Here is a 25,960-nt window from a genome sequence, read left to right as displayed (position 1 = left end):
TTAATTTCTGGATGTGAACCGAACAGGGGGGTGTTTAGCTCATCCCTACTTTTAACAGACACTCTGTTCATTGATGCAGGCGCACTCAAAGCCTCACTCCTTTCCCCCTCCTCTCCGTGGCGCCAGCATTGCAAGTGTGGGCACTTGGCTGTGACAGCTTGCAGATTTGCAGCCAGATGCGCACTGCACATGCGCGAGTCACGCTGCGCCTTGTCAGTGGCCAGGCAATTTTCTGGGACCTGTGACGTGTCCCAGGAGATTGCAGAGAGGGAGGGAGAGAGGAGGCGTTGCCTAGGCAGCCCAGCAAAATTGGCCCTATCAAAACTAGGTATCCACTCCCTCTCCGAAAAAATTACATGCCAAATGTGGCATGTAAGGGGGTGAGGAGTGCTTAAAGTGGAAGTTCCACTTTTGGGTGGAACTCCACTTTAAGTAAGCATTTCTCTTTAAGTTGAGCAGATCTGTTCCCATTGAACACTTCTTTTTATTTCAAAATATTGTAGAAATAGATTTAACTGTTTATAAGTTTTCATTTTTGTGTTAGAAAACCATAATGTATAGTTGCAGTCTTTTCACAATCTTGTTCTTGAAGAATGCTGTTGATATGATTTTTTCCCATTCTCTGTCAGAACATATTAGTCTCACATTTCTTCTTTGTTTTATTTATATACTTACAGTGGGAATTTGTCTCAGCATTCAGACAGGTGCAGAGATGGGGAAGTACAGCACCTGCCGACATTGCTGCAATGAGAGTCGTGCTGAAAGAAGATTCAGACCTCATCATGTCTATGAACATTTATTACGGTGGCTCTGAATCAGCTTGTATGTTTGCAAAGCATGTCAGTGAAATGCTTGTTGGCAGGTATGTATTGCATCAGTACAGAAAATACAAGAACAAGATAAATCCATAGTATTCAGTAGGACCTGTTCACACTGATGTGTTGCATGCTGCATTTTGAGTGTGTTCACCAGCATTTCGCCATTCACATCAATACATACAATGCCTTGAAAAAGTATTCACACCCCTTGAAATTTTCCACATTTTGTCATGTTACAACATGTTATAAAAATGGTTTTCAAATTTTTTTACAAATAAATATCTGAAAAGTGTGGCGTGCATTTGTATTCGGCTCCCTGAGTCAATTCTTTGTAGAATCACCTTTTCTGCAATTACAGCTGCAAGTCTTTTTGGGTATGTCTCTACCAGCTTTGCACATTTAGAGTGACATTTTTGCCCATTCTTCTTTGCTAAATAGCTCAAGCTCTGTCAGATTGTATAGAGAGCGTCTGTGAACAGCAATTTTCAAGTCTTGCCACAGATTCTCAATTGGATTTAGGTCTGGACTTTGACTGGGCCATTCTAACACATGAATATGCTTTGATCTAAACCATTTCATTGTAGCTCTGGCTCTGGCTGTCCAAGGCTTTTGCAGACTCTAATGCTGCGTACACACGATCGGAATTCTCATCGGAAAAAGCTCTGATGGTTTTCCCGGCGGAATTCCGACGGAATTCGGCTCAAGCTGTCTTGCCTACACACGGTCACACCAAATTCCGATCGTTTATAACGTGGCAATGTACAACACGTATGACACGGACAAAAAAAGGAAGTTCAAAAGCCAGTAGCCAATAGCTTCTGTCTCGTAGTTGAATCTGAGCATGCGTGATTTTTGGCGTTTCGGAACTGCATACACACGATCGGAAATACCGATAGAAAGTTTTTCCATCGGGAAAATTGAAAACATGCTATCAATTTTTGGCTGGCGGGAATTCGGACAGCTAAATTCCGATGGAGCATACACACAGTCGTATTTTCAGATGAAAAGCTCTCATCTCTCTTTTTCTGGCCGGAATTTCCGATCGTGTGTACGCGGCATAAAAGGTTTTCTTCTAAGATTGCCCTGTATTTGGCTCCTTCCATCTTCCCATCAACTCTGACCAGCTTCCCTGTCCCTGCTGAACAAAAGCATCCACACAACATGATGCTGCCACCACCCTGTTTCACAATGGGAAGGGAATGTTCAGGGTGATGTGCAGTGTTAGTGTTCAGCCACACATAACATTTTTCTTTTAGGCCAAAAAGTTTAATTTTGGTCTCTTCTGACAAGAGCACCTTCTTTCACATGTTTTCTGTGTCCCCCACATGGCTTCTCGCAAACTGAAAACGGGACATCTTATGGCTTTCTTTCAACAATGGCTTTCTTCTTACCACTCTTCCATATGTGGAGTGGTCGTGACTAATAGTTATCCTGTGGACAGACTTACCATGGGCCTACTAGTAATGGTGGTGATCTATGATTTTTTAGCTGACAGATTGGACACTTTACACACATTTTTGGGACCACTGACATTTATACAGCGATCAGTGCTATAAATCTGCACTGATTACTGTGTAAATGTCACTGGTAGGGAAGGGGTTAACACTAGGGGGCAATCAAGGGGTTAAATGTTTGTTCCCTAGATGTGTTCTAACTGTGAGTGGATAGGACTGACTGGGGAAGGAGACATATTGTTGTTCCTATTTAGCAGGAACAAACGATATGTCTCCTCACCCCTGACAGAACAAGGATTTGTGTGTTTGCATACACAAATCCCCGTGCTGGCCTACATGCATGCGAATGCATGCGGCCAGCGGCAGTCGTGCCCGCCGGCCACGCACATTGCATCCTCCAATGTGCAGGCTGTTCCTTCTGGCGGCTCTTAAAGGGAAACCCATACGGGGTTTCGCCCAGCGGTGCCATTGTGCCGCAGTAAAAGTATGTGAGCCGGTCGGGAAACGGTTAAACTTCTCCACAACTTTAGCCTTGACCTGTCTGGTGTGTTCATTGGCTTTCATGATGCTGTTTGTTTAATAAGGTTCTCTAACAAACCTCTGAGGGCTTCACAGAGCAGCTGTATTTATACTGAGATTAAATTACACACAGGTAGATTCTATTTACTAATTAGGTGACTTCTGAAAGCAGTTGGTTCCACTAGATTTTTGGTAGGGGTATTAGAGTAAAGGTGGCTGAATACAAATGCATGCCGTACTTTTCAGATATTTATTTGTAAAAAAATGTGAAAACCATTTATCATTTTCCTTCCACTTCACAATTATGTGGCACTTTGTGTTGGTCTATCACATAGTCCCAACGAAATACATTTATGTTTTCAGCTGTAACATGACAAAATGTGGAAGATTTCTAGGGGGTATGGATATCTTTTCAAAGCACTGTATCTCCTCTCCACTCTGCTGTTGAAATGGCAGCCCTGATTTCCTGGCATACTGGGCTGCTTGCTCGGGGAGGGGGGGCTACATTGTTTGTTTATTTTAAAAGTTAATCATTAAAGTGCCAAAGCCTTCAATATATGATAATTGCATTTTTCTGTAGAAAGTCTGATTTACAATGAAACCAAAAATTGGTAAAGAATAGGTTAAATTTACCTTGTCAGCACTGGATCTCTTGTATACAGTTATATACTAAAGAAGAAGCAATATACTCCCCTTGAATGTGTGAAATATCCGCTCCACCACTGCTTTATTTGGTTCCTTCCACTGGCTTGTACACCACTACATGACGTATGAGCTAGTGGTAAGAACCACAGAAAGCAATGGGAGTAACAGCTACATGACCCATCTGATGGAACTAGGGAGCAGTGAAGTGATAGGGTTTTAACATATGGGTTGCTGGAAAGATGAGCACTGTACAGGCATGTAATTGTGTGCAGATGACCCTGTGCTGAAGGGTTCCCGTGCAGGAAGGAAGCATTCACCTTTTTTCTTACCTAAAGGAAATGCTACAGTAAAGACCCTTTGCTGCTGAAGAACAGACAGGCCTGTACTGGCCATCTGGACTACCGGGAGTTTCCCGGTGGGCCGATTGGCTCAGTGGGCCGGTTGTCAGACAGTGTGGTATGTGTTTGAATCACTACACTCTCCCTGGACTCTCCATGTCTGTCCTGTGTTACAATAAGGCTGGCGGCGGCGGCGGCGGCGGCAGCTCAGCTCCTGCACTCGGCACACAAGCACCACCCCCTCGTGACGCTGCCATTTACTCCCATAACATTACAGGCTGCCTCCTTGTCCCGGCGCCATGACGTCACTCACGGCCGGAGGGCGGAGCCAGCCCGGGGACGTGGGAGGAGCCGGAGCATAGTAAGCTGCTGCCCAAGCTTAGCTGCTTGTGACTGCAACCAAGAGGAGCCAGCGCTGCCGAGGAGGAACCTGAAAATTCCTTGCAGCAAGTCCACTCACCCAGACAGCAGCACAGACAGGGTCAGGGGACAAAGAAAAGTCGATCAGTGTAATTCAAGTAAGCACTAAATAATAAGCTAATCGGATGCTATATGGGATGCAGGCTGCATGGCAGCATGATTAATAATAAATTGAGAGTCTGACTGTTAATGTTAGTGTCTGTGATTTCTGTAATATACAGCATGGTGGGGGGAGGGGGGAGGGGTAAATGTACTGCCACTGGCCATGGTAACTGATGAATAATTTAATGGCACTGGTCATGGTAACTGATGAATAATTTATTGGCACTGGCCACGGTAACTGATGAATAATTTAATGGCACTGGCCACGGTAACTGATGAATAATTTAATGGCACTGGTCACGGTAACTGATGAATAGTTTAATGGCACTGGTCACGGTAACTGATGAATAGTTTAATGGCACTGGTCATGGTAACTGATGAATAATTTAATGGCACTGGCCATGGTAACTGATGAATAATTTAATGGCACTGGTCACGGTAACTGATGAATAATTTAATGGCACTGGTCACGGTAACTGATGAATAATTTAATGGCACTGGTCACGGTAACTGATGAATAATTTAATGGCACTGGCCACGGTAACTGATGAATAATTTATTAGCACTGGCCACGGTAACTGATGAATAATTTAATGGCACTGGCCACGGTAACTGATGAATAATTTATTGGCACTGGCCACGGTAACTGATGAATAATTTAATGGCACTGGTCACGGTAACTGATGAATAATTTAATGGCACTGGTCACGGTAACTGATGAATAATTTAATGGCACTGGTCATGGTAACTGATGAATAATTTAATGGCACTGGTCACGGTAACTGATGAATAGTTTAATGGCACTGGTCACGGTAACTGATGAATAGTTTAATGGCACTGGCCACGGTAACTGATGAATAATTTATTGGCACTGGCCACAGTAACTGATGAATAATTTATTGGCACTGGCCACGGTAACTGATGAATAATTTAATGGCACTGGTCACGGTAACTGATGAATAATTTAATGGCATTGGTCACGGTAACTGATGAATAATTTAATGGCACTGGCCACGGTAACTGATGAATAGTTTATTGGCATTGGTCACGGTAACTGATAAATAATTTAATGGCACTGGTCACGGTAACTGATAAATAATTTAATGGCACTGGCCACGGTAACTGATGAATAATTTAATGGCACTGGCCACGATAACTGATGAATAATTTTATCTTATTTTTTTACGCAATTGTGTATAGTTTACATACTGTTTTTGTGCGTGTTTGCAAAATTAAAGTGGGCCGGTCTGAATGAAGTCCAGGGCCAAATTTCTGTCCCAGTCCAGCCCTGAGAACAGATGCTCTTAAATGTCAGAAAATGCTAATTTGACTTTGATACATTTGGGTTCATTTACTAAAGTTAGATAGGGCAAAATTAGTCACATTTCTGCATAGAAACCAGTCAGCTTCTAACCTCGGCTTGTTCAATTAAGCTTTGGCAATAAAACCTGGAAGCTAATTGGTTTCTATGCAGAATTGTGAGTCATTTTGCATTCTCTAGTGTTTTGAATTCAGAACAAAAGTCTGATATTATTATATAGGGATGAGCCAAACACCCCCCGGTTCGGTTCGCACCAGAACTTTCGAACAGACCGAAAATTTGTGTGAACTTTAGAACCCCATTGAAGTCTATGGGACTCGAACGTTCGAAATAAAAGTGCTAATTTTAATGGCTAATATGCAAGATACTGTCCTAAAAAGGGTTTGGGGACCTGGCTCCTGCCCCAGGGCGTTTTTGCGGGAGCACTGATTTCAATGACGATTAAAGTTAAAAAAAAGTGAAATATTCCTTTAAATATCGTGCCTGCGGGGTGTCTATAGTATGCCTGTGAAGTGCCACATGTTTCCCGTGTTTAGAACAGTCCCTGCACAAAATGACATTTAACGGAAAAAAAGTCATTTAAAATTGCTTGCAGTTTTAATGTAATATCTGGTTCCAGCAATATGGATGAAAATCATTGAGAAAAATGGCATGGGTAGCCCCCCCTGCCCATTACCAGCCCCTTTGGGTCTTGTATGGATATTAAGGGGAACCCCGTACCCATATTAAAAAAAGGAAAGACGTGGCCCTATATACTCAGAACAGCAGTATACAGGCGGTGCAAACAAGACAGGGACTGTGTAGGTTTGTTGTGTTAAGTAAAATCTGTTTGTAATTTTGAACTGGTACATTTTTTAAAGTGTAGCTCCAGTCAAAAAATATATTTTTAAGCTTTTTGGAAAACATAGGGAAGGGTTATCACCCCTGTATAATTTGTTTTGCCGTCCGTCTTTTTTCATCTCACTTCCGGTTGTCTCCTTCCATTTGCAAGTAGCAGACGTTTGTAAGTTGGATATTTGAAAGTAGGGGCCTGCCCTATATGCTCTGCAGAAATGGCGGAACAAAGTGTTGGTGTTGCCACAACATTGTAAGCCCTCTTGGTGACTCTTGGTGGGCGCTGGATCGCCCTGCTGTGAACGATTATATCAAGAATTGTAATTACATACCATTGCTGAACAGTGGTAGAAAAATTGGGCCTTAGGTGGTTGTGGTGCTGGTGCCACAACACTATAAGTCCTCACAGTTACTCTCGGTGGGCACAGGAACGGGCCCTGCTGTGAAATATTATATCAAGAATTGTAATTACATGCCCCTGTTAAACAGGGGCTGAAAAATTGGGCCTTAGGCACTGGTGCTGGTGCCACGACACTGAAACCTCTCCCATATACTCTAGTTGTAGTGCAGGAATGAGCCCTGCTGCAAAGCTTTGCATCAAAAATTGCAATTAAACGCCCCTGTTAAACAGGGGCTTAAAAATTGGGCTGGTGGCATCACCCAGAATCAAAAATGTTTTTCCAACATATCAGCGGAGGAGGAAGAGGATAGACAATCAACATAACAGGACAGTCACTCAGCATCAGTATAGGCAGTCTTGAAGGGATGTGATATTTCAAAAAAAAAATATTCAGTTACATCAGCTTCAGGTGCTTGGTAGCTGGTGGTGATCCAAGACTGATTCATCTTTATGAAGGTCAGTCGATCAACTGAGTTGGTGGACAGGCGCACCCTGTGATCGGTAACAAAGCCACCAGCAGCACTGAAGGTGCATTCCAAAAGAATGCTGGATGAAGGACAGGCCAGTAGCTCAATTGCATACTGTGCAAGCTCTGGCCAGTGATCCATCCTCAAGACCCAGTAAGCCAGAGGATTTTCGGTGGGAAAGGTGTCCAAGTCTGACCTTGCCCCTAGGTATTCCTGCACCATGTAAATCAGACGCTGGCGATGGTTGCTGGAACCGATCATACCTTGGGGCTGCGGACTATAAAATTGTCTGAACGCATCGGTCAGACGGCCACCTTCTCCACCGCTCCTTCTGACCGATGCATCAGCAACACGTTGTCCAGGACCAGGAGTTTGTAACCTCCCAGTCTCTGGGAACGCGTTGCACAGACCTTTCTGCAAGGCCTCCTCAGAGATGTCTAATCCTCTGCTCCCTCTGTGACGGCAAGATAAGGTCGGCAACCTTACCCTTGTACCGTGGATCAAGAAGAGTGGCCAGCCAGTAATGGTCCCTCTTCTTGATCCGAAGAATACGAGGCTTTGCAGGATCAGGGAGGCCATGCAGCGTAGGTTAGCTGAGGCATTCGGTCCGGAGTCCTCTGGGTCATTAAGGACAACATGATCCGCAGCTACCTCCTCCCAGCCATGTACAAGTCCACGGGTTTCTTGGGACTGTAAATCATCCCTACAAGACTGCTGCTGCTGTTGATGCTGAGTGCCAGCCTCCACTTCCATGCTGACACAATCATCCTCCTCCTCCTCCTTGTCCTCTTCCTGTGTGATGGGTGGGACAGCAGGAACACTGTCTGGATAAAGGGGGCCTTGAGAGGCAAGGAAGTCCTCCTCTTCCTGCCTCTGTTCTGCCTCAAGTGCCCTGTCCATTATTCCACGCAGCGTATGCTCCAACAGGTGGACAAGAGGTACAGCGTCACTGATGCATGCACTGTCACTGCTCACCATCCTTGTGGCCTCCTCAAACGGTGACAGGACAGTGCATGCATCCCTGATCATGCCTCACTGGCGTGGTGAGAAAAAACCGAGCTCCCCTGACCCTGTCCTGGTGCCGTAGTCGCACAGGTACTCATTGATGGCCCTCTGCTGCGTGTGCAGCCGCTGCAGCATGGCCAACGTTGAGTTCCACCAGGTGGGCATGTCACATATAAGGCTGTATTTGGGCAGGTTCAACTCCTTTTGGAGCTCAGCCAGTCGAGCACAGGCATTAAATGATCAGCGGAAATGCACACAGACTTTCCTGGCCTGCTTCAGGACATCCTGTAAGCCTGGGTACCTGCCCAAGAACCGCTGCACCACCAGGTTAAGGACGTGAGCCACACAGGGCACATGGGTCAGTGGTCCCTGTCGGAGGGCGGAGAGGAGGTTGGTGCCATTGTCGCAAACCACCATTCCTGGCTTAAGCTGGCATGGCGTCAACCACCTCTCTGCCTGCCCCTGCAGAGCTGACAAAATATCTCCTCCAGTGTGGCTCCTGCCCCCCAAACAAACCAGCGCAAGCACGGCATGGCATCGTTTTGCCTGCGTACTTGCGTACCCCCTTGAACGCCTATTGAGCACTGCTGATTCTGAGGACAGAGCACTGGAAGAGGCCATGGAGGAAGAAGAAGAAGAAGAGGAGGGGGTGGAGGAGAGAGGTGTGTCACAACCAGCAGTAGCATTTTGGAGGTGTGGTGGCGGAACAACCTCCAACACTACTGCACCTTGTCCTGCATCCTTCCCAGCTGCTAGAAGAGTGACCCAATAGGCCGTGAAAGACAGGTAATGTCCCTGTCCATGCCTGCTGGACCATGAGTCAGCTGTAATATGCACCTTACCGCTGACCGCCCTGTCCAGCGAGGCAAGGACATTACCTTCCACATGCCGGTAGAGAGCCGGAATCGCCTTCCGTGACAAAGTGGCATTTGGGGACCTGCCACTGAGGAACCGCACATTGCACAACCTCATGGAAGAGGGCCGAGTCTACCAACTGAAAAGGCAGCAGTTGAAGTGCTAGCAATTTAGCCAAGCTAGCATTCAACCTCTGGGCATGTGGATGGCTAAGAGTGAACTTCTTTCGACGGTCCAGCAGCAGGGGCAGGGAAAATTAGCCTGCTATAATCGGACGTGGGTGTACTGCTAGCAGAGTGCCCGCAAGCACTTGGCTGTGACACACCTAATTCTACACTTTCATTCCTCTCAGAGCAGGTTTCAGAGAGGACTGAAGGTCTAGTGGGGTTGGAGATCTTAGCTGATGAGGAGCAAGGAGAGATCCGCTTTGTTCTTTGGTGTGGGTCTTTGAGGTACGCTTGCCAACGAGCTGCATGGAAGGTCAACATATGTCTGGTCAAGCATGTGGTGCCCAAGCGGCTGATGTTTTGGCCACACGAGATACGCTTGAGACATATGTTGCAAATAGCAGCGGTGTGATCTTATGCACTTGTCTCAAAAAAGGCCCACACCAAAGAACTTTTAGAATAACGAGCAGAGGCAGCGCCCTGCACAGGCGGAGCTCTGCGGTGTGATTCAGTCGGTGTGCTGCCCCTAAGCTGGCCCCCGGAGGGCATCCTGCCTCGTTGGACATGTGCCGCCTCCTCCTCCTCCTCCTCTCTCCTACCAGGCACCCACGTGGAGTCAGTGCCCTCATCATCTCCTCCCTCTTCATCGCTGGAGCAAACCTGGCAGTATGCTGCAGCTTGTGGAACATTACTGCCAGATTTCTGTCCTTCTTGAGCATCCCCTCTCTCTGCGCTAACGCTACTGCCTTCTTCTAGCTGAGCATCATCATCAGAGCCTACAAAACACTGGGCATCCTCCTGGAGCATGTACCCAACACTGTGCTCAAAGAGTTCAGGGGACTCCTCAGGAGGACGTGGTGGGTCTAGAGAAGGAGTCACTGATGATGACATTGAGACGAGGGAAGACGATGCGTTGGCAGCTGCTTTGCTAGTACCCTGAGCCTGGGTGAGAGAGGATGAGGAGGATGAAGAGGGCTTGGTCATCCACTCTATCAAGTCTTCGGCATGATGCGGCTCAACACGTCCAGCTGCCGAAAATAAGGACAAGCGTGTCCCATGGGCACGTGCTGATGATGAAGATGCACCGCATCCATGACCAGCACTGTTGTCTCTAGACACAGAGCCTGCTTGCCCTCTTTTATCGCCTTTTATGCCTGTCTGCCTCTCCTTGTTGGCCTTCCAGACATGGTAATGGCCTGAAGGGAGATGGGAAAACTAGCAATTGGGTAGTGTATATTGTGCTGGAGGCACACAACACCCACTAACTCCTTCAGTTGCCTTTATTATAGAACAGGAATTAAAGGGTAGATACCGGTGTATACTGTGCTGTGCTGGAGGCACACAACACCAACTAACTCCTGCAGATGGCAGATGGCTCAATTGGAGAAGAGCTATATAGGTGGATAATGGCGTATACTGCGGTTAGGGCACACAGACAACACCCACAATCTCCTACAGCTGACTTAAAGCTCTATTACAGAAGAGCAATATAGCTAGCTATATAGGTGGATATAATGGTGTATACTGCGGTCAGGGCATGCAGACAACACCCACAATCTCCTACAGCTGACTGAAAGCTCTATTACAGAAGAGCAATATAGCTAGCTATATAGGTGGATATAATGGTGTATACTGCGGTCAGGGCACGCAGACAACACCCACAATCTCCTACAGCTGGCTGAAAGCTCTATTACAGAAGAGCATGATAGCTAGCTATATAGGTGGATATAATAGTGTATACTGCGGTCAGGGCACGCAGACAACACCCACAATCTCCTACAGCTGACTGAAAGCTCTATTACAAAAGACCAATATAGCTAGCTATATAGGTGTATATAGTGGTGTATACTGTGATCAGGGCACGCAGACAACACCCACAATCTCCTACAACTGACTGAAAGCTCTATTACAGAAGAGCAATATAGCTAGCTATATAGGTGGATATAATGGTGTATACTGCGGTCAGGGCACGCAGACAACACCCACAATCTCCTACAGCTGATTCAAAGCTCTATTACAGAAGAGCAATATAGCTAGCTATATAGGTGGATATAATGGTGTATACTGCGGTCAGGGCACGTAGACAACACCCACAATCTCCTACAGCTGATTCAAAGCTCTATTACAGAAGAGCAATATAGCTAGCTATATAGGTGGATATAATGGTGTATACTGCGGTCAGGGCACGCAGACAACACCCACAATCTCCTACAACTGACTGAAAGCTCTATTACAGAAGAGCAATATAGCTAGCTATATAGGTGGATATAATGGTGTATACTGCGGTCAGGGCACGCAGACAACACCCACAAACTCCTGCAGATTGCTAAAAGCTCAATTACAGAAGAGCAATAATGCTAAATCGGCTGATAACGAACGGTGTATACTGTGTTGAAGGTACACAGAGAACACCCACTAACTCCTACAGACGCCAACACACTACACAAGGCCGCCGCGCTGGTGGCCTTATATAGTGTGGGGCGTGTACTACACACGCTGAGCTATGATTGGCCACAGGCATCCTGCCTGTGGCCAATCATGGCTCTCCTCGCTGCCGGTGCTGTGATTGGCCAAGCATGCGGGGTCACAGTGCATGCTTGGCCAATCATGAGCCAGCAATGCACTGCGATGGCGCAGTGCATTGTGGGCTGTGAGCGCCACACGAATTTGGCGCGAACAGCCCATAACATTCGGTATTCGTCGAACGTGCGAACAGCCGATGTTCAAGTCGAACGTATGTTCGAGTCGAACATCAAGCTCATCCCTATTATTATATCTACCCCTCATCAGATTGAATATAAAAGCATGCACGCTTTGAAGTGATTAAGCTGACACTCAGTTCAGAATAAAAAAACTTCTGTTTTAATATTTCTCAAGTTTTTTTTATACAATTCCATTAAAGATTAAGAGATAGGTCAACAAGACTGGTGCATACAAATCACAAATATAAAAGTACATTAGGACAAACAATGTGACAAAGTTTTGGCCTTTAGCTGGGACATCTATGAGGAAGTGGCCGTGTTCTTGCTTCTTTTTTAAACCGTTGGTGTTATGTTGTTATATTTTTAATGTATTCTCAGAAGCAGATGCAAACTTTTCTTTGACTGTTGTCTGTCAGTCTAGTTCCTAAGCTAGGGAAAGGTAAGTTTGCAAAATATCTGAATATGTCTTAAGGCTGAAAAACTGATAAACTGAAGCTGATATGTCAGGCATATAAAACATGTACTGTCAGGCATATAAAACATGTATATATATATATTTGAATAGACATTTCATGATATTCTTAATCTCATCCATTACACTAGCTTTAGTAAATAAACCCCAAATGGTCATAAAATTCTGATGATTTATTAGCAAAATATTTAGTAAAATCATTAATAAATATATATATATATATCACAAATGCATCTCTGTGGGGTTGATTTAGTAAAGACAAATAGACCGTGCACTTTGTAATTGTCCTTGCACTCTGCAGGGGCATTTGATCTAGAGCTTAGTAAATGACTGCTGACATCCATCAGCCAATCATGTGCAAGCCAAAATGCCTTGGATGTGATTGGGTATTCTTTACAGAGCGAAGCTGTACCAAAATTACTAAGCTCTGGAACATATGCCCTTGCAGAGTGCGATTGCATTTGTAAAGTGCACAGTCTATTTGCCTTTAGTAAATCAACCTCAATGTGTATTAATGCACATTATATTGTGGATAAGCCCCTAAGAAGCATTGCTGTGAAATCTTTTTCTCGTATTTATGTTTTGAATGAATTTTTCTTTGAAAGGTAAGTAACCCACATAATTGTTTGCTAGTAAGAAGTGCATTAAATAGTCTCTTAAATATGTTGTAAAATAGAATGCTACCCCTGCTTCCTCTGAGTCCTTGTGTCCTCTCACATCATCACATACACTCTTGGTGCCCTTATATCTATGTCCTAATTTCTAGCATTTACCCTAAAATGCTTATTCCTCTGCTGAAAGTAAGTCAGATCTTTCTTAGTGCATTTCCCCAATATATACATATTGCATTACAGACGATGGGGTGAGGCAATGCTGGATGAAGCTTGTAAATTATTCTTAGAAGAGATCCCTCTACAGGATTCTGCCTTTTTTGGCATGGTAGAGTATGAGCGAACACTGGCGATCAGCTTCCTCTTTCAGTTCTACCTCCAAGTGTCTAAAGAATTAAAGAAGACCATGAATTTTCCACAGTATGACGAAACTGTAAGTCACAGTTTGTTTCCGTTTTGTGATTTAAAAAAAAAAAAAAGATTTGAGTACCCACCTATATGTTGCTGACATATTTTCCTAAATATATTGTATGTGCCTAGCCCTATAGACTGAAGTAAGAGATAGGTGAGATTTATTTAACATTGAACCTGTTATGGTAAACAGTTCAGCAAATCAAAAGTTGACATATCAAATCCGGTAACATGAGATGTGGGAGATTCTAAAAGAAGATAAAAACAAACACCATCCATGCTACATTCACTACATGCACACTCACTCCCTCCCTCGCACCAAGGCAGAAGGCATTAAGTAATGTGGACATATAAGGAGTTAGGGATTGGCATTCAGAGTAGACACTTTTGAGTATGATGTCATGGGCGAAGGATGTATTTCTAATATCTCACAAAATACATTTTATTGAGTAAATTTATATCCTAAAATATGAAATATGTGCTGTATTCCAAAAAAAAAAAAACTGGAATAAAACATCGCTTAGCTCTCGTTTTTTTTAAGATATTTTTCTAGTCTTGAAAAGTTTAAAGCCAATTGGGGATGATAGATCCAGAGCATACACCTTTAAAAATAAGTCATCAATGGCAGATTCTACATATCTGTCCTGACTCCTGAAAGGTCCCTATTAAATCAATGCATTGGCTTGGCAATAGTAAATACATTTGTTATTTCATATACAAGTAAGAGAAAAAATTTAGCTGTCTACAGTATTAGAGCTCTTGTGAAAAATAGATATAGATATCTCTCCTTATTAACATTAAATGATATAAAAAAAGAGAAAGCTAATCTAGGTAAACTTCAATTTTTTTTCCAAAAAAGAGAAAAAGCTAATTTAGGTAAACTTCGATTTTTTTCCAAACAATCCCTTAGTATAGTATTGTGTGATCTGTAGCTGGCATACAGGCTCCAGCACTACTGATCTTAACTAGTTAAGGTCAGCATGTGTATTTTGGTTTGTGGGATCTGCCTTAGGATAACCATCATTTCACATGAGCAAACCTTGGAAAACTCTTGCTACCCAACTTCAGCTTGTGCATAATAGTGGATTAAATGCTCAGAACAGGAATTGCTTCAAATAACATTTTTTTATGTGTTTTTTCTTTTCTTTTCATGTGAATGACGACAAATGGTCCACCTTTGACTGTTCTCTTATTTTTAAGAATCTAGGAGCCGTTTAAGGATTATTTTCTATATGCATATGTTGAGCATGTGTCTATATCTGCTTGTACATAAATTGTTTTAAATTAAATGTTAGCATTATTAGATGAACTTTTGCCAGTGGGTAGCAAACAGCTTTTCTGGATCTGGATTTCTATGTATTTGTTTTTCTATTGGTTGAATTAGATTAACTTTTTCAACCTAACTACTTACCGGTATAACAACTATCACAAAATCTTAGACAAGTAGCTTTGTAGTCATTTTTGTTTCCACAGCTTAGAGCATTGTATCTCTATGAACACTATAGTCTTGTAAGCCATATCAAAAAAAAAAAAAAGTTATCCTTTTTTGCAGGACACAACATATTCCAGCAAGTCAGTTGCAGAGTTCAAACCGAGAACTTCTAATGGCTTTGTCACTAACAATGTAAGTTGGCATATGCAAGTGAACAGTTTATTTGGAAGGTTTTATGTGGAGTCTATAGGCAGTGAATTCATAGTAAGGATCACAGTTGTCACGAGAACAATCAAATCCTGAAGAATCAAAAAGCTTATGCCCTATTGCTACTTTCTCACCTAACCCATTTGCATTTTCTGACTACAGAGAGAGTGATTAACAGACCATGACTGGTAAATCTAGAATTTAGGTAGGTCTTTTTGCAAGTATAGGTAAGCATATGTGGGCTCTTATGGGTGGTAGAACCTCAATCATTTGTTTGAAAAAAAAAAAAGTTCACTTGAGCCCTTCCTAGGTTTGAAAAGATGTTATAAATTGTTCATACTGGAAATTATTCTAGTTTGTCCATGTACACAAATATACATTCACCGGCCACTTTATTATGTGCATCTTGTTAGTACTGGGTTGGACCCCCTTTTCCCCTTAGAACTGCCTTAATTCTTTGTGGCATAGATTCAACAATCTATTGGAAACATTCTTCAGAGATTTTGGTCCATATTGGCATAATAACATCACGTAGTTGCTGCAGATTTGTCAGCTGCACACCCATTATGCAAATTTCCTATTCCACCACATCCCAAAGGTACTCTATTGGATTGAGATCTGGTGACTGTGGAGGCCATTGAAGTACAGTGAACTCATTGTGATGTTCAAAAAACCCGTTTGAGATGATTTGAGCTTTGTGACATGGTGCATTATGCTGCTGGAAGTACTCTTGCCTTTCTATCATCTCAAACCATTTTGCCCATTCTACTCTAACATCAACAAGGCATTTTCGTCCACACATCACTGGATATTTTCTCTTTTTCAGACCATTCTCTATAAACCCTAGAGATGGTTATGAGTGAAAATCCTGGTAGATCAGCAGTTTTTAGAAATATTCAGACCAGCCCATCTGGCACCAACAACCATGCCATATTTAGGCTCACAATAGTCTGATGCAAATTGTAGCTCCGTTTTCTGTGAGAAGATAAAAATTATTTATTCAGCGGTTCCTCTCCATTGTTGCTTTGAATCAGCTGACCTGGGAGAGTGCGGATATGTGAACCATTACCACTGAAAATAACATGTTTTCAAATTCACAATACTGTGGACTCAAACACTCAAAGACACCTAAATCCCCTTTCTTCCCCATTTTTATGCTCGAATTGAACTTCAGCAAATAATCTTCACCACGTCTAGATGACTAAATGCATTGAGTTGCTACCATGTTAACAGCTGATTAGCAATTTGTGTTACCAAGCAATTGAACAGATGTACCTAATAAAGTGGGCAGTGACTGTAAGTTAGTGTGCTATTTGCTCCCAATACCCAGACCAGTGTTCATCCATAAAGCCAACGGTAACACAAATTACAATAAGTGGCTGAAGTGTAACACTTCCCACTCTATTCAAAATTCTAAAAATTTAAGTTTTGGTGGCAGCTTCATTTTAAATTCTAATTGATGCAGAATGAATTAACCTCAGCAGCTATTGTGAACAGCATTCACTTAACTTTTTGAGGAAGTGCAAGGGTAAATGTATGAATGCTTATGCTGAATGGGTCATTCATTTAAACTCATTAAATGTTCAGTTTGAACACTTGAATACACTAAATACATTTCAGCTTATGTGAACATGCAGTAAGGCACTGGGACAGTAAAAATATAAATCAAAGCAGGAGCTCTAGGGTTCTGCTATAATGACTTTGCATCAATATCTTAGTCAGAAAAAGCATTATTATTATTTTTACCTTTTTAGGCTGAACATAGGAATCATCTGTATGAAGATGAAGAACCAGTAAATTTCCCACCTCATGTTCTGCAAACCATTACGGAGGAAGAATTTGATGATGAAGATACATCTATTGTGGATGGAGAACTATTTTTGACTTTAGTTACAAGCAACAGACATCATGCTAAAATCATGTAATTTGCCTACTTTCTAAAATATTAGTTCTAGTTCTTTCAAGGTCTTTCTTTTAAGTTCTGCACATTAGCACTTGACATTACAAAGAATTCTAGTCACCTGCATTTTTCATTGCTTGTGTTGTCAGATCCATAACTACAGAAGATGCATTAAAAGTTCCAGGAGTGGTTGATGTGATAACTTCTGCTGATGTTCCTGAAACAAGCAACTCAAATTTATTTGCAGGGGACGAGGTACAATTGAGGAAAAACTCCACATATTCATGTATGCAGTATCCAGTACACCCCAGATCAGCAAAATGTATTTCTGTCTTTTCTAGGTAACCTACATTGGACAGGCAATATGTGCCGTGGTAGCGAACACTCAGGACCGTGCTAATATAGGAGCTCAACGAGTTCGAGTAGAATATGAAGATCTGGAACCTGTTATACTTTCTGTTCAGGTGACATGCCTTTCTAAAATAACAAATATTGTAATCTATCAGGGGAATTCAAATTGGCGCTAATGTCAATTTTCTGGTGGTAGTTTTTTTACAAACTACCTGTGCCTAATTCAGACAAGCATTTGTGCCAGTGTTGGTAAAATAACTGACACGTGTGGCAAATTCAGTAGTTCTTACTACTTACCACCACTTTAGGAATCTGTTTGTTGTTATGGCAGCAACACATTTTTAATGACAGTTCTCTGTTTAGGAAACTGGTGGTAATTAAGACCAACTCAGATCTGGTGTACAGGAGGTATGTTAGTGTTCAGAGTGGCTTTGCCTGTGACAGCGCTGTACCCCCTGCCTCACTTAGCTGTTGGGCAACAGAACCAGAGTAAAGCCTCGTACACACGATTGGATTTTCCAACGGGAATTGTGTGAGGACAGGCTGTTGCTGGAAAATCCGAGCGTTTGAACGCTCCATTGGACAATTGTCAGATTTTCCGCAGACAAATTTTGGATGGCAGGCTTTAAAATTTTCCGCGGACAAATGTCTGTTGTCGGATTTTCTGAGCGTGTGTACACAAGTCCGTTGGACAGAAGTCCGAAGTACAAACACGCATGCTCGGAAATGAGGATGAGCCAGAAGTGGTCAGTCTTGTAAACTAGCATTCGTAATGGAGAATTAACATTCGTGACGCAGCAAGTTATGAAATCTCGAAATGCAGTGTACATTCTCATCTTTAATGGGATAATAATGAAGCTGCTTTGCTTGAAATACTGATGGAGTTATTGCAAACACATTAAAAAGGCTTTTTTTTTCTAGTGATATCAAGAATAATATTATTATGCTTGTTATTTTTTTTCTTGGTGCAAGTTACCACAACATCATTATCCCATAGTTTTTAAGATCAAAGATGTAACTATGTTTGTGCCCCTTGTTAATTTTACATTGTATTTTTTTTAAATGTAACTGCCTACTCCCAAACTGTCATTTGAAGTAAAACACATAACCAAGTATTATTCTACACAATTTTTTTATTGTGCATTAAAAAAAGAAAACAAATAAAATTAGACATTATATCTGCCAGTAGAACATAGTGCATTCCATGCATCCAAAAATATATAAAATATACCAAATCAAATCATTATTCAACCAAAAAATAAAATAAAAACCTCATGCATGTGTCCTGCTTCTAAATATAGGAGGTCAACAATGCCAAGAGTGGGTGAAAGCAGGGGTCCGCCATCCAGACATAATTCCAAAAATCATCTGGCTTATTCACCTGAAGCTCCCGCATATGAGATAATTGGTCATGATTAATAAAGAAACCAATTTTTGGTCCAAGAAATCCTCCTCCTCCTGTTCCTGGACTGGACTTGGGTCAAAGCAAAAACTCTAAGGCCAATAATAAATAACGTGTTATCTTCTCCAATTCCGCAACATGGCTGGTTGGCGAACTGAAAAGCACGAAATGAAAAGCGCAAAATGAAAAATGTGAAATGAAAAGCATGAATGAACTCTCACCAAATTTCTACTAACAAGAAATTAGCAGAAGGAGCCCAAGGGTGGTGCTACAGAGCTGAAAAACCACGTAGTACGTCACTATGTTCGTGTTTATTGGCCGACAATTCCTTGCCGTTTGTATGCAAGAAAAGTTCCTGGCTAACGCCCTTCAGACTGAGGTTTTGTCTGCGTAAAATCCGATCGCGTGTACGAGGCTTAACAGTTGAAGTCATTACCCAAATATTTGGAAAATTACTTGCTACTGGGTGGGCAAGAATATAGGGGGTCTGAGAGACTTTTTCACCATCAGGTCCACTTCACTTTTGAGTAGCAATGCACAGCAGTGAGTGGTTTTGAAAGCCACTATTTGAATAGCGGCTATGGCTCTGTCCACTGCCATGTACAGTTAATCAAAAGTGAAGCAGACCTAATGTAGAACTAGTCTCTCAGCTCCCCATCAGGCTCTGCCCACCTCTATTATAAAAATCATCGGTCATGCACCTTTTAGTATGATAGGAGCACTGACCAGGGAGGGAGGGTGGGGGGTCAAGCACCTGATCCTAGAAAAAAGTGCGATACAGGTTTTTGTTGTATGTTAAATTACAGTACTAAAATATAAATGTTCACAATGCCATAAAAATAATTTGTAGACATGTTTTGCTGTTTTTAGGATTCCATAAAGCACAATTCCTTCTTTGAACCACTTAGAAAATTAGAGTATGGGAACATAGATGAAGCTTTTGGTAGTGTGCATCATATTCTAGAAGGTAAATATCCATAGACATTCATACAATATAGGTATGTTGCATGTTGTTAAAATACCTGTAATTCAGACAGTTAAGAAAAAAAATTGTTGCATTTTTAAAGGTAATGTATGAGGCATAGCTAAACAAATATATTTAAATGGGAACACTAGGGAGTGTTTCAGAAAAACTGAAATCATTTTTTATGTAATGTGCTATATTTTGGCATAAGAATCTCATTTTCAGAAACACAAATCATGTTGATGTTGAGCATCCTGGTAGATTCTGTATTGAAAAATAAATTGTAAAAATACACTAACTTGATTGCATAGTTTTTAGTAGACATTGACATTTCAGTGCATGACATTTCTAGTTATGTCAGTGGGCCAGCACCACTGCTTTATTCCCTAAGGCTCCATTCACACTTCGCAATTTGGAATTGGGGCAGAATCATGGTGATGCTGGGAAAATATTCCAAATTGTGTGGCAATTGCTACACAACACGTGACACGTGCTTAGGTGCTACTATCCTTTAATGGCACCCTAAGCTTTATGTGATTCTGCTGTAATTGTCGCGTGAGGCCGCGTACACACGGGCGGACTGTTCGCCCAACTTTGTCCGCTGAACAGTGTTTGGGCGGACAGTCCGCTCGTGTGTGGGCTTTCAGCGGACAGTTTCAGCGGACAGTTGGACGGACAAGGTTTTTCGGAATTTCCGAAAAACTGTCCGCTGAAACCTTGTTTGAGCGAACAGTCCGCCCGTGTGTAGGCTTGTTCGTCAAACAAAGTTGCGCGCATGCTCAGAAAGGATTTTCACGCCGAAAGCTATAATGCAGTGTATAGGACGTCGTATTTTTCGTCCCGTCGTACGTGCCGTTCACGTCATCGCGCACGGTTTCAGCAAACTGTTCGTCCGTCGTGTGTGGCCATGTCCGTCCATGCTAAGTTTGAGCGGACTGTTTGCCGAAACTGTTGGACGGACAAAGTTGGGCGAACAGTCCGCGCGTGTGTACGCGGCCTGACAGGATCGCACTGCAATTGTGACAAACTGCACCTTTAAAAATCGCATGAAGCTTGTCATCCGAAAAGCAGCAGTAGTTTATTTTCAAATTTATACATGGCCCTATGTGACACACAAAATTGTGTGGGAATTACTCAACCAAAATCGCAAGCAGGACCGCTTGTTCCCTCTATGCAAAAAGTGTGAATGCAGCCTAAGTGATGAAGGTGAAGAGGCATGAGATCCTAAGGAGTAGATATCATTCCGATTTTTTTGGAAACCTAATTCCACTTAATGGCCGGATTCAATGTATGTGAATGCATGGAGGGCGCATTCACTTGCTAATAAATTAAGATAATAATCTGGACCCCTTTACATTACACAGCCCCGTACTTCTGGACCCCTTTACATTACACAGCCCCCGTACCTCTGGACCCCTTTACATTACACAGCCCCCCTAAATGCTAAACAGCCCCTCCCACACGCTAAACAGCCCCCCGCCTATGTTATGCTTTAAAATTGCACACACTTGTGGAATAGCGATAAACTACGATACTTAAAAATCTCTTAAAGATAGGTAATCTACAGGCTATCAGTTTAGAGTTACAGGAGGTCTTGAGCTAGAATTATTGTTCTCACTCTATCGATTGCGGTGATACCTCCCATGTGTACAGAGGGATGGGGCGCTTTAAATCTTTTTTATTATTATTATTTATTTTATTTTATTTTATTTTTATTTTTATATTGTCCCTTTAAAAAAAAAAAATTCTGATCACTTTTATTGCTGTCAGAAGGAATGTAAACATCCCTTGCGACAGTAATGCCATGTACACACGACCAGACTTTTCGACGGACTAGGCCTGATTGTCTTCCCTCCGGACTTTCGGTGGAGGTCTGATGGACTTTCTGAACGAACAGACTTGGCCACACACGACCGGACTATAGGACAAAACAAGGAAGTTCAATAGCCAATAGCCAATAGCTGCCCTTGCATCATATGTGGTCTGTCGGACTAGCACACAGATGAATGGTTTGCATGCTATAAAGCCGAGTCCGTCGGACAGATTTGAAACATGTTTTATTTCCAGGTCCGTTGGAATTTTGGGGAAAAAAAAGTCCGCTGGAGCCCACACGCAATCGAATTGTCTGACGGATTCCGGTCCGCTGGACCTAGTCTGCCGAAAAGTCTGATTGTGTGTACATGGCTTTATAGGCAGTGACGGGTACTCTTTATGGAGAGATCTGGGGTCTACAAGACCCTAAATCCCTCCTTTGAACCTAAAAGCATTCAAAACGCCACGTTTGGCTGGTTTAAATGCTGTATTTTAAAAAAATTTGGCGCCTTTAAGTATCCCGTAAACTGGAAGTGATGTCATGACATCACTTACGAATTACTAGATCCGAGGCCCAATCAAAGCTGATTCTGGCTTTGTTCGGGTCTCCAGCCAGCCAGCAGATGTGCCGGCTAGTCGCTCAGGCCTCCTGGGCAAGCCGCGGGAGGCGTCGGGAGAGGGGGGACGTCCCCTCCTGCTGCTTGGGATAACAGCCGAGCGGCTTCTTAGCTGCATCGGTTGTTATCTTAAGAAAGCCGACCAGGGTTAAAATGTCACATGCACTGACAGGCCGGATATTTAGCGTCAGCGGGCAGGGTGCGGGCCGTTGGTTGCCGACCACTGAGTGTGAACTTGCCATGACCACCAATATGAATCTTTAAACATACAACTGTAGCGGTCCTTTTGTATATGCTGCTTATTTATTCATGTTGTAGTATGTTGTAATATACACATCCCACTGCCTTCTTCAAGAGCACTTGATTCAAATGTATCTAAACCCAAGAACAAAAAATTTGATATATTTCAGCTTATCAGTCTTTTGATGTGGTGGCTGCACTAACTAGTTAGCTTATTAGCATCTTTTAAGGTTTTTTTTCCTTCATTTTAACCTGGTGACCCTTGTCAGTAAAAAAAACTCCAGTCCTGGGATGGCAATGCTCACCCATTCTTCTGTATGAGTACAACAGAAAGAAGATTGGACTACAGAACCCCTTTTCTCTCCTATCATCAATAACATAGAGGAACATTGTTCTGTAAACCCCAGAAGTAGCTCAAAGCAAGGCATTTGAAAACAGTCAGCATGGGCTTAAAATGATTGTAAAGCTTTAATTTTTTTAAATAAAATAACAAACTTCTCATACTTACCTGCTTGAGATCGGGCTCCGGTAAGTATAAGGGAGGGTGAGGGGGGATCCTGTGACATGCCTAAACTTTAAAGCATAGGAAGTTAAGAGCTCACAAGATTTCTGACAATGGTAACAGATAATTTTTTGGAACTTCTGAAACAGATCTAGCAAAATGCTTTTAATGGCACATTTTTTGACCAGTTAAAGGAAGTTTATTGTTTGGATTTACATACATGTAGCACCTTCCTCTAGTTAGGCTGCTAGGTAAGGCTGCTAGGTAGTTTTGGTTTGCTCAGTGTTTCCTGAGCAGATTGTTTTATTCCTCCCGCCTGCCTCTGAAAGAAGTTTCCAGAGCATAGGACAGGGAGATTCAAATGATCAGTTAAAAATGTATCATGCCCCAGCCAACCCCTGGAAGGAGGTTTCCAGAAGGTGGCTGAGGAGATGATAAATGTGAAGGAGGCCTGAACAGATTGTTTTTTCCTCTTCAGGGAGGGTTTCATTCTCTGGGGGGCTGTTGCCCCGTGGAGAGAGTTACTAAAGCCAAGAAGCTGCAGTCTGGGTCTAAGCAACTGCTGGGCTGAGGGTCTAGGGAAGATTGTTTAAGCATTACATGTGCTGGAGGACACTGCACTGAAATCCTGGTTCTGAAGAAGGATCGTGTTATCTCCCTCACTAAGGATCTACCTGTGGATGCTTGGTGGCAGACAGTTCCTGGGACATTGTGAATAAAGACCTTTTTGGGGACTGATAGTTGCTCAAGTCCCAAAAGGGAACTATGAGCCAGAGGTTGCTTTATGGACTGCTGAGTTAAGGTCCTAGACATATTGGCCAATCCCTGCTATCTCCAGAAACGCTGCTTTTGGAAGATTAGAGAGAATTGTGTCCTTCCACTGTTGTTACTGATCATTTTGCAGTATCCTGAGACCGTAAACCTCTCTCCTGTTTAAGTTCTTTAGCAATAAAAACTAAACAGACATCCCTTAGATCGAGCCTTAAAGTGGATGTAAACCCGAACCTATACCCAGTGAAGTCAAAAAGATTGGGTAGTGGCGCACCCAGATTAGTGTGAAAATAAATACATAAGTCCATCAGAATAGTCTTTTGAGCAAACAACTCAGTGTAATGGAAGAACAGTCCACTGTATCAGGGCCAGCCTTGTAAGAGAAGTGAAAGCAAACTCTGAACATTCGAAAAAGGAGAGAAAAACAGGCGCCTCTGAGTGAAGACTGTAAACATTTAATGTTGCAATATAAACTCACATTAAGGTAAAGGTGAACAATCGCATGCTGGTCCAGTAAGACACTGGCATCTGTCCCAGCTGTATGCTGTTCCCGTGGCTCTCACAGCCTGTCATGATAGCTGCCCTGACCAGAAGGATGCTTGGTGAGTAGGATGGAGAATGAGGATAATGTAACTGACGTGCTCGCGGCACGTTTTGGAGCATGCGCACTAGAAACATGTACACAGTGCATGCTCCTTTGTCAAGCCAATGTTACATAGGCTAAAGACAGCCCTATAAGTGCCTTACTGCCATCTTGTGGAGAGAGTGCTAATCTCTTTCCAACATGTAAAAAAAATGGTCCAAGGCTGCCAGTCCAAAGTCATGAGGGATGTATATACATCTAACAAAATCCAGATGTTAGTACTATTCCATGTGTATGGTGTCAATTGTTCTAATAAATGAGCACCATCTCTGATGTAGGACTGCAGACCCTGGGCCAGAGGCTGTAGGTAATGAAGTGGTCTGTCTTTCACTTATGTCACAGATCCTAATAAGTTAGCTTTTCTTGATTTAGAACTACACCATTCGAATTATGAAATTCATGCCAATAACTATTACAAATCCACAGCTGATAATTCTCTGCTACATTATAAGAGCTGTCATTACCATAAGTGGATAAAAAAATATTCCAAAAGGACAATTTTGATGACTTATTATTATTATTAGAGGATACACATCTTAAACCCCTTTTCCCCAATTTACCCAGAGTAACATACAGAAGAGCACTTAAAGAATAAAACTGCACCCAGTAAGCTAAAACCTCATCTTAGGACTTATATATATACTTCATTTGATGTGTATGTATATTCTGTATATATATATATATATATATATATATATATATATATATATATATAAATTACCTATATCAGTATTGATGCAGGGTGTTTCGTTTCTACATGTTAGAGAGAGATGAGCATTCTCTCCACAAGATGGCAGTACACCAAGGCACTTATACACTAAGGCTGTCTTTAGCCTATGTTACATTATTAGCTTGACAAAGGAGCGTGCACTGTGTACACCTTTCTAGTGTGCATGTTGTGAAACTTGTCGTGCGCACGCCAGTGATGCCATCATGCCCAATGTTCCAATGTTGTGTTCCAGCCCTCTCCATCGCTCTACAGCTGCTCTCTAAGCCTTGTTCTCTATCCCACTCGATCGTCAAGCATCCTGCAGTTCAGGACGGCTATCATGACAAGCTGTGTGAGCTGCGGGAACAGCATCCAGCTGGGACAGATTCCAGCATATTACTGGACTATAATGTGCCTGTTCACCTATACTTCAATGTGTGTTTATATTGCACTCATGTACCATTAAATGTTTACAGTCTTCACTCAGAGGCGCCTGTTTTTCTCACCTTATACACAGTGAAGTGAACAGCCTCAGATGATACACAGGGATGAAATAAATCTCCCTACGTAGTTTTACACAGCAGATATGCTGTCTTTACCTTTATATACTGTTTAGAAAGTTCACGTCCTGTTAGAATTTTCTCTTGCTCATTCATCTGTAGGAGTGGTTTGTTGCTATACAATGTGAGACAGCTGATTGGAGGAAAGGTACACACCCCCTCCCCATACATGTGGATGTAGCAACTTCCCTCGACACACACTTCTATTTCCTGTCTCAGAGAGCTTGTCAGAAGTTATCAGGCAGATAACAGAAAAACAAAGCAGGACAAAGCTACACGACAGTGCTTTGAAGAGAGAAAAAAAAAAAC

The 25,960-nt window shown here is 42.5% G+C and overlaps 1 protein-coding gene across 1 annotated transcript in view; it reads left to right on the top strand.

The window, feature by feature from the left end:
- Positions 1-25,960, top strand: part of LOC143924364 (aldehyde oxidase-like) — a 203,685-nt gene that overhangs the window by 133,247 nt on the left and 44,478 nt on the right. Inside the window, exons 7-13 of the mRNA XM_077448644.1 lie at positions 678-862; positions 13,374-13,563; positions 15,094-15,165; positions 16,935-17,101; positions 17,230-17,335; positions 17,422-17,544; positions 19,704-19,800. Of these exons, the coding sequence (XP_077304770.1) occupies positions 678-862; positions 13,374-13,563; positions 15,094-15,165; positions 16,935-17,101; positions 17,230-17,335; positions 17,422-17,544; positions 19,704-19,800 (940 nt within the window). The remainder of the gene's footprint in view (positions 1-677; positions 863-13,373; positions 13,564-15,093; positions 15,166-16,934; positions 17,102-17,229; positions 17,336-17,421; positions 17,545-19,703; positions 19,801-25,960) is intronic.

Source organism: Lithobates pipiens, unplaced genomic scaffold (assembly GCF_037356315.1).
Source record: "Lithobates pipiens isolate NorthernLeopardFrog02 unplaced genomic scaffold, aLitPip1_a1.2 Scaffold_22, whole genome shotgun sequence".
Taxonomy (NCBI): Eukaryota; Metazoa; Chordata; class Amphibia; order Anura; family Ranidae; genus Lithobates; species Lithobates pipiens.
Note: the sequence above shows the minus strand (reverse complement) of the source record. Positions and strands in the feature narration are given on the sequence as shown.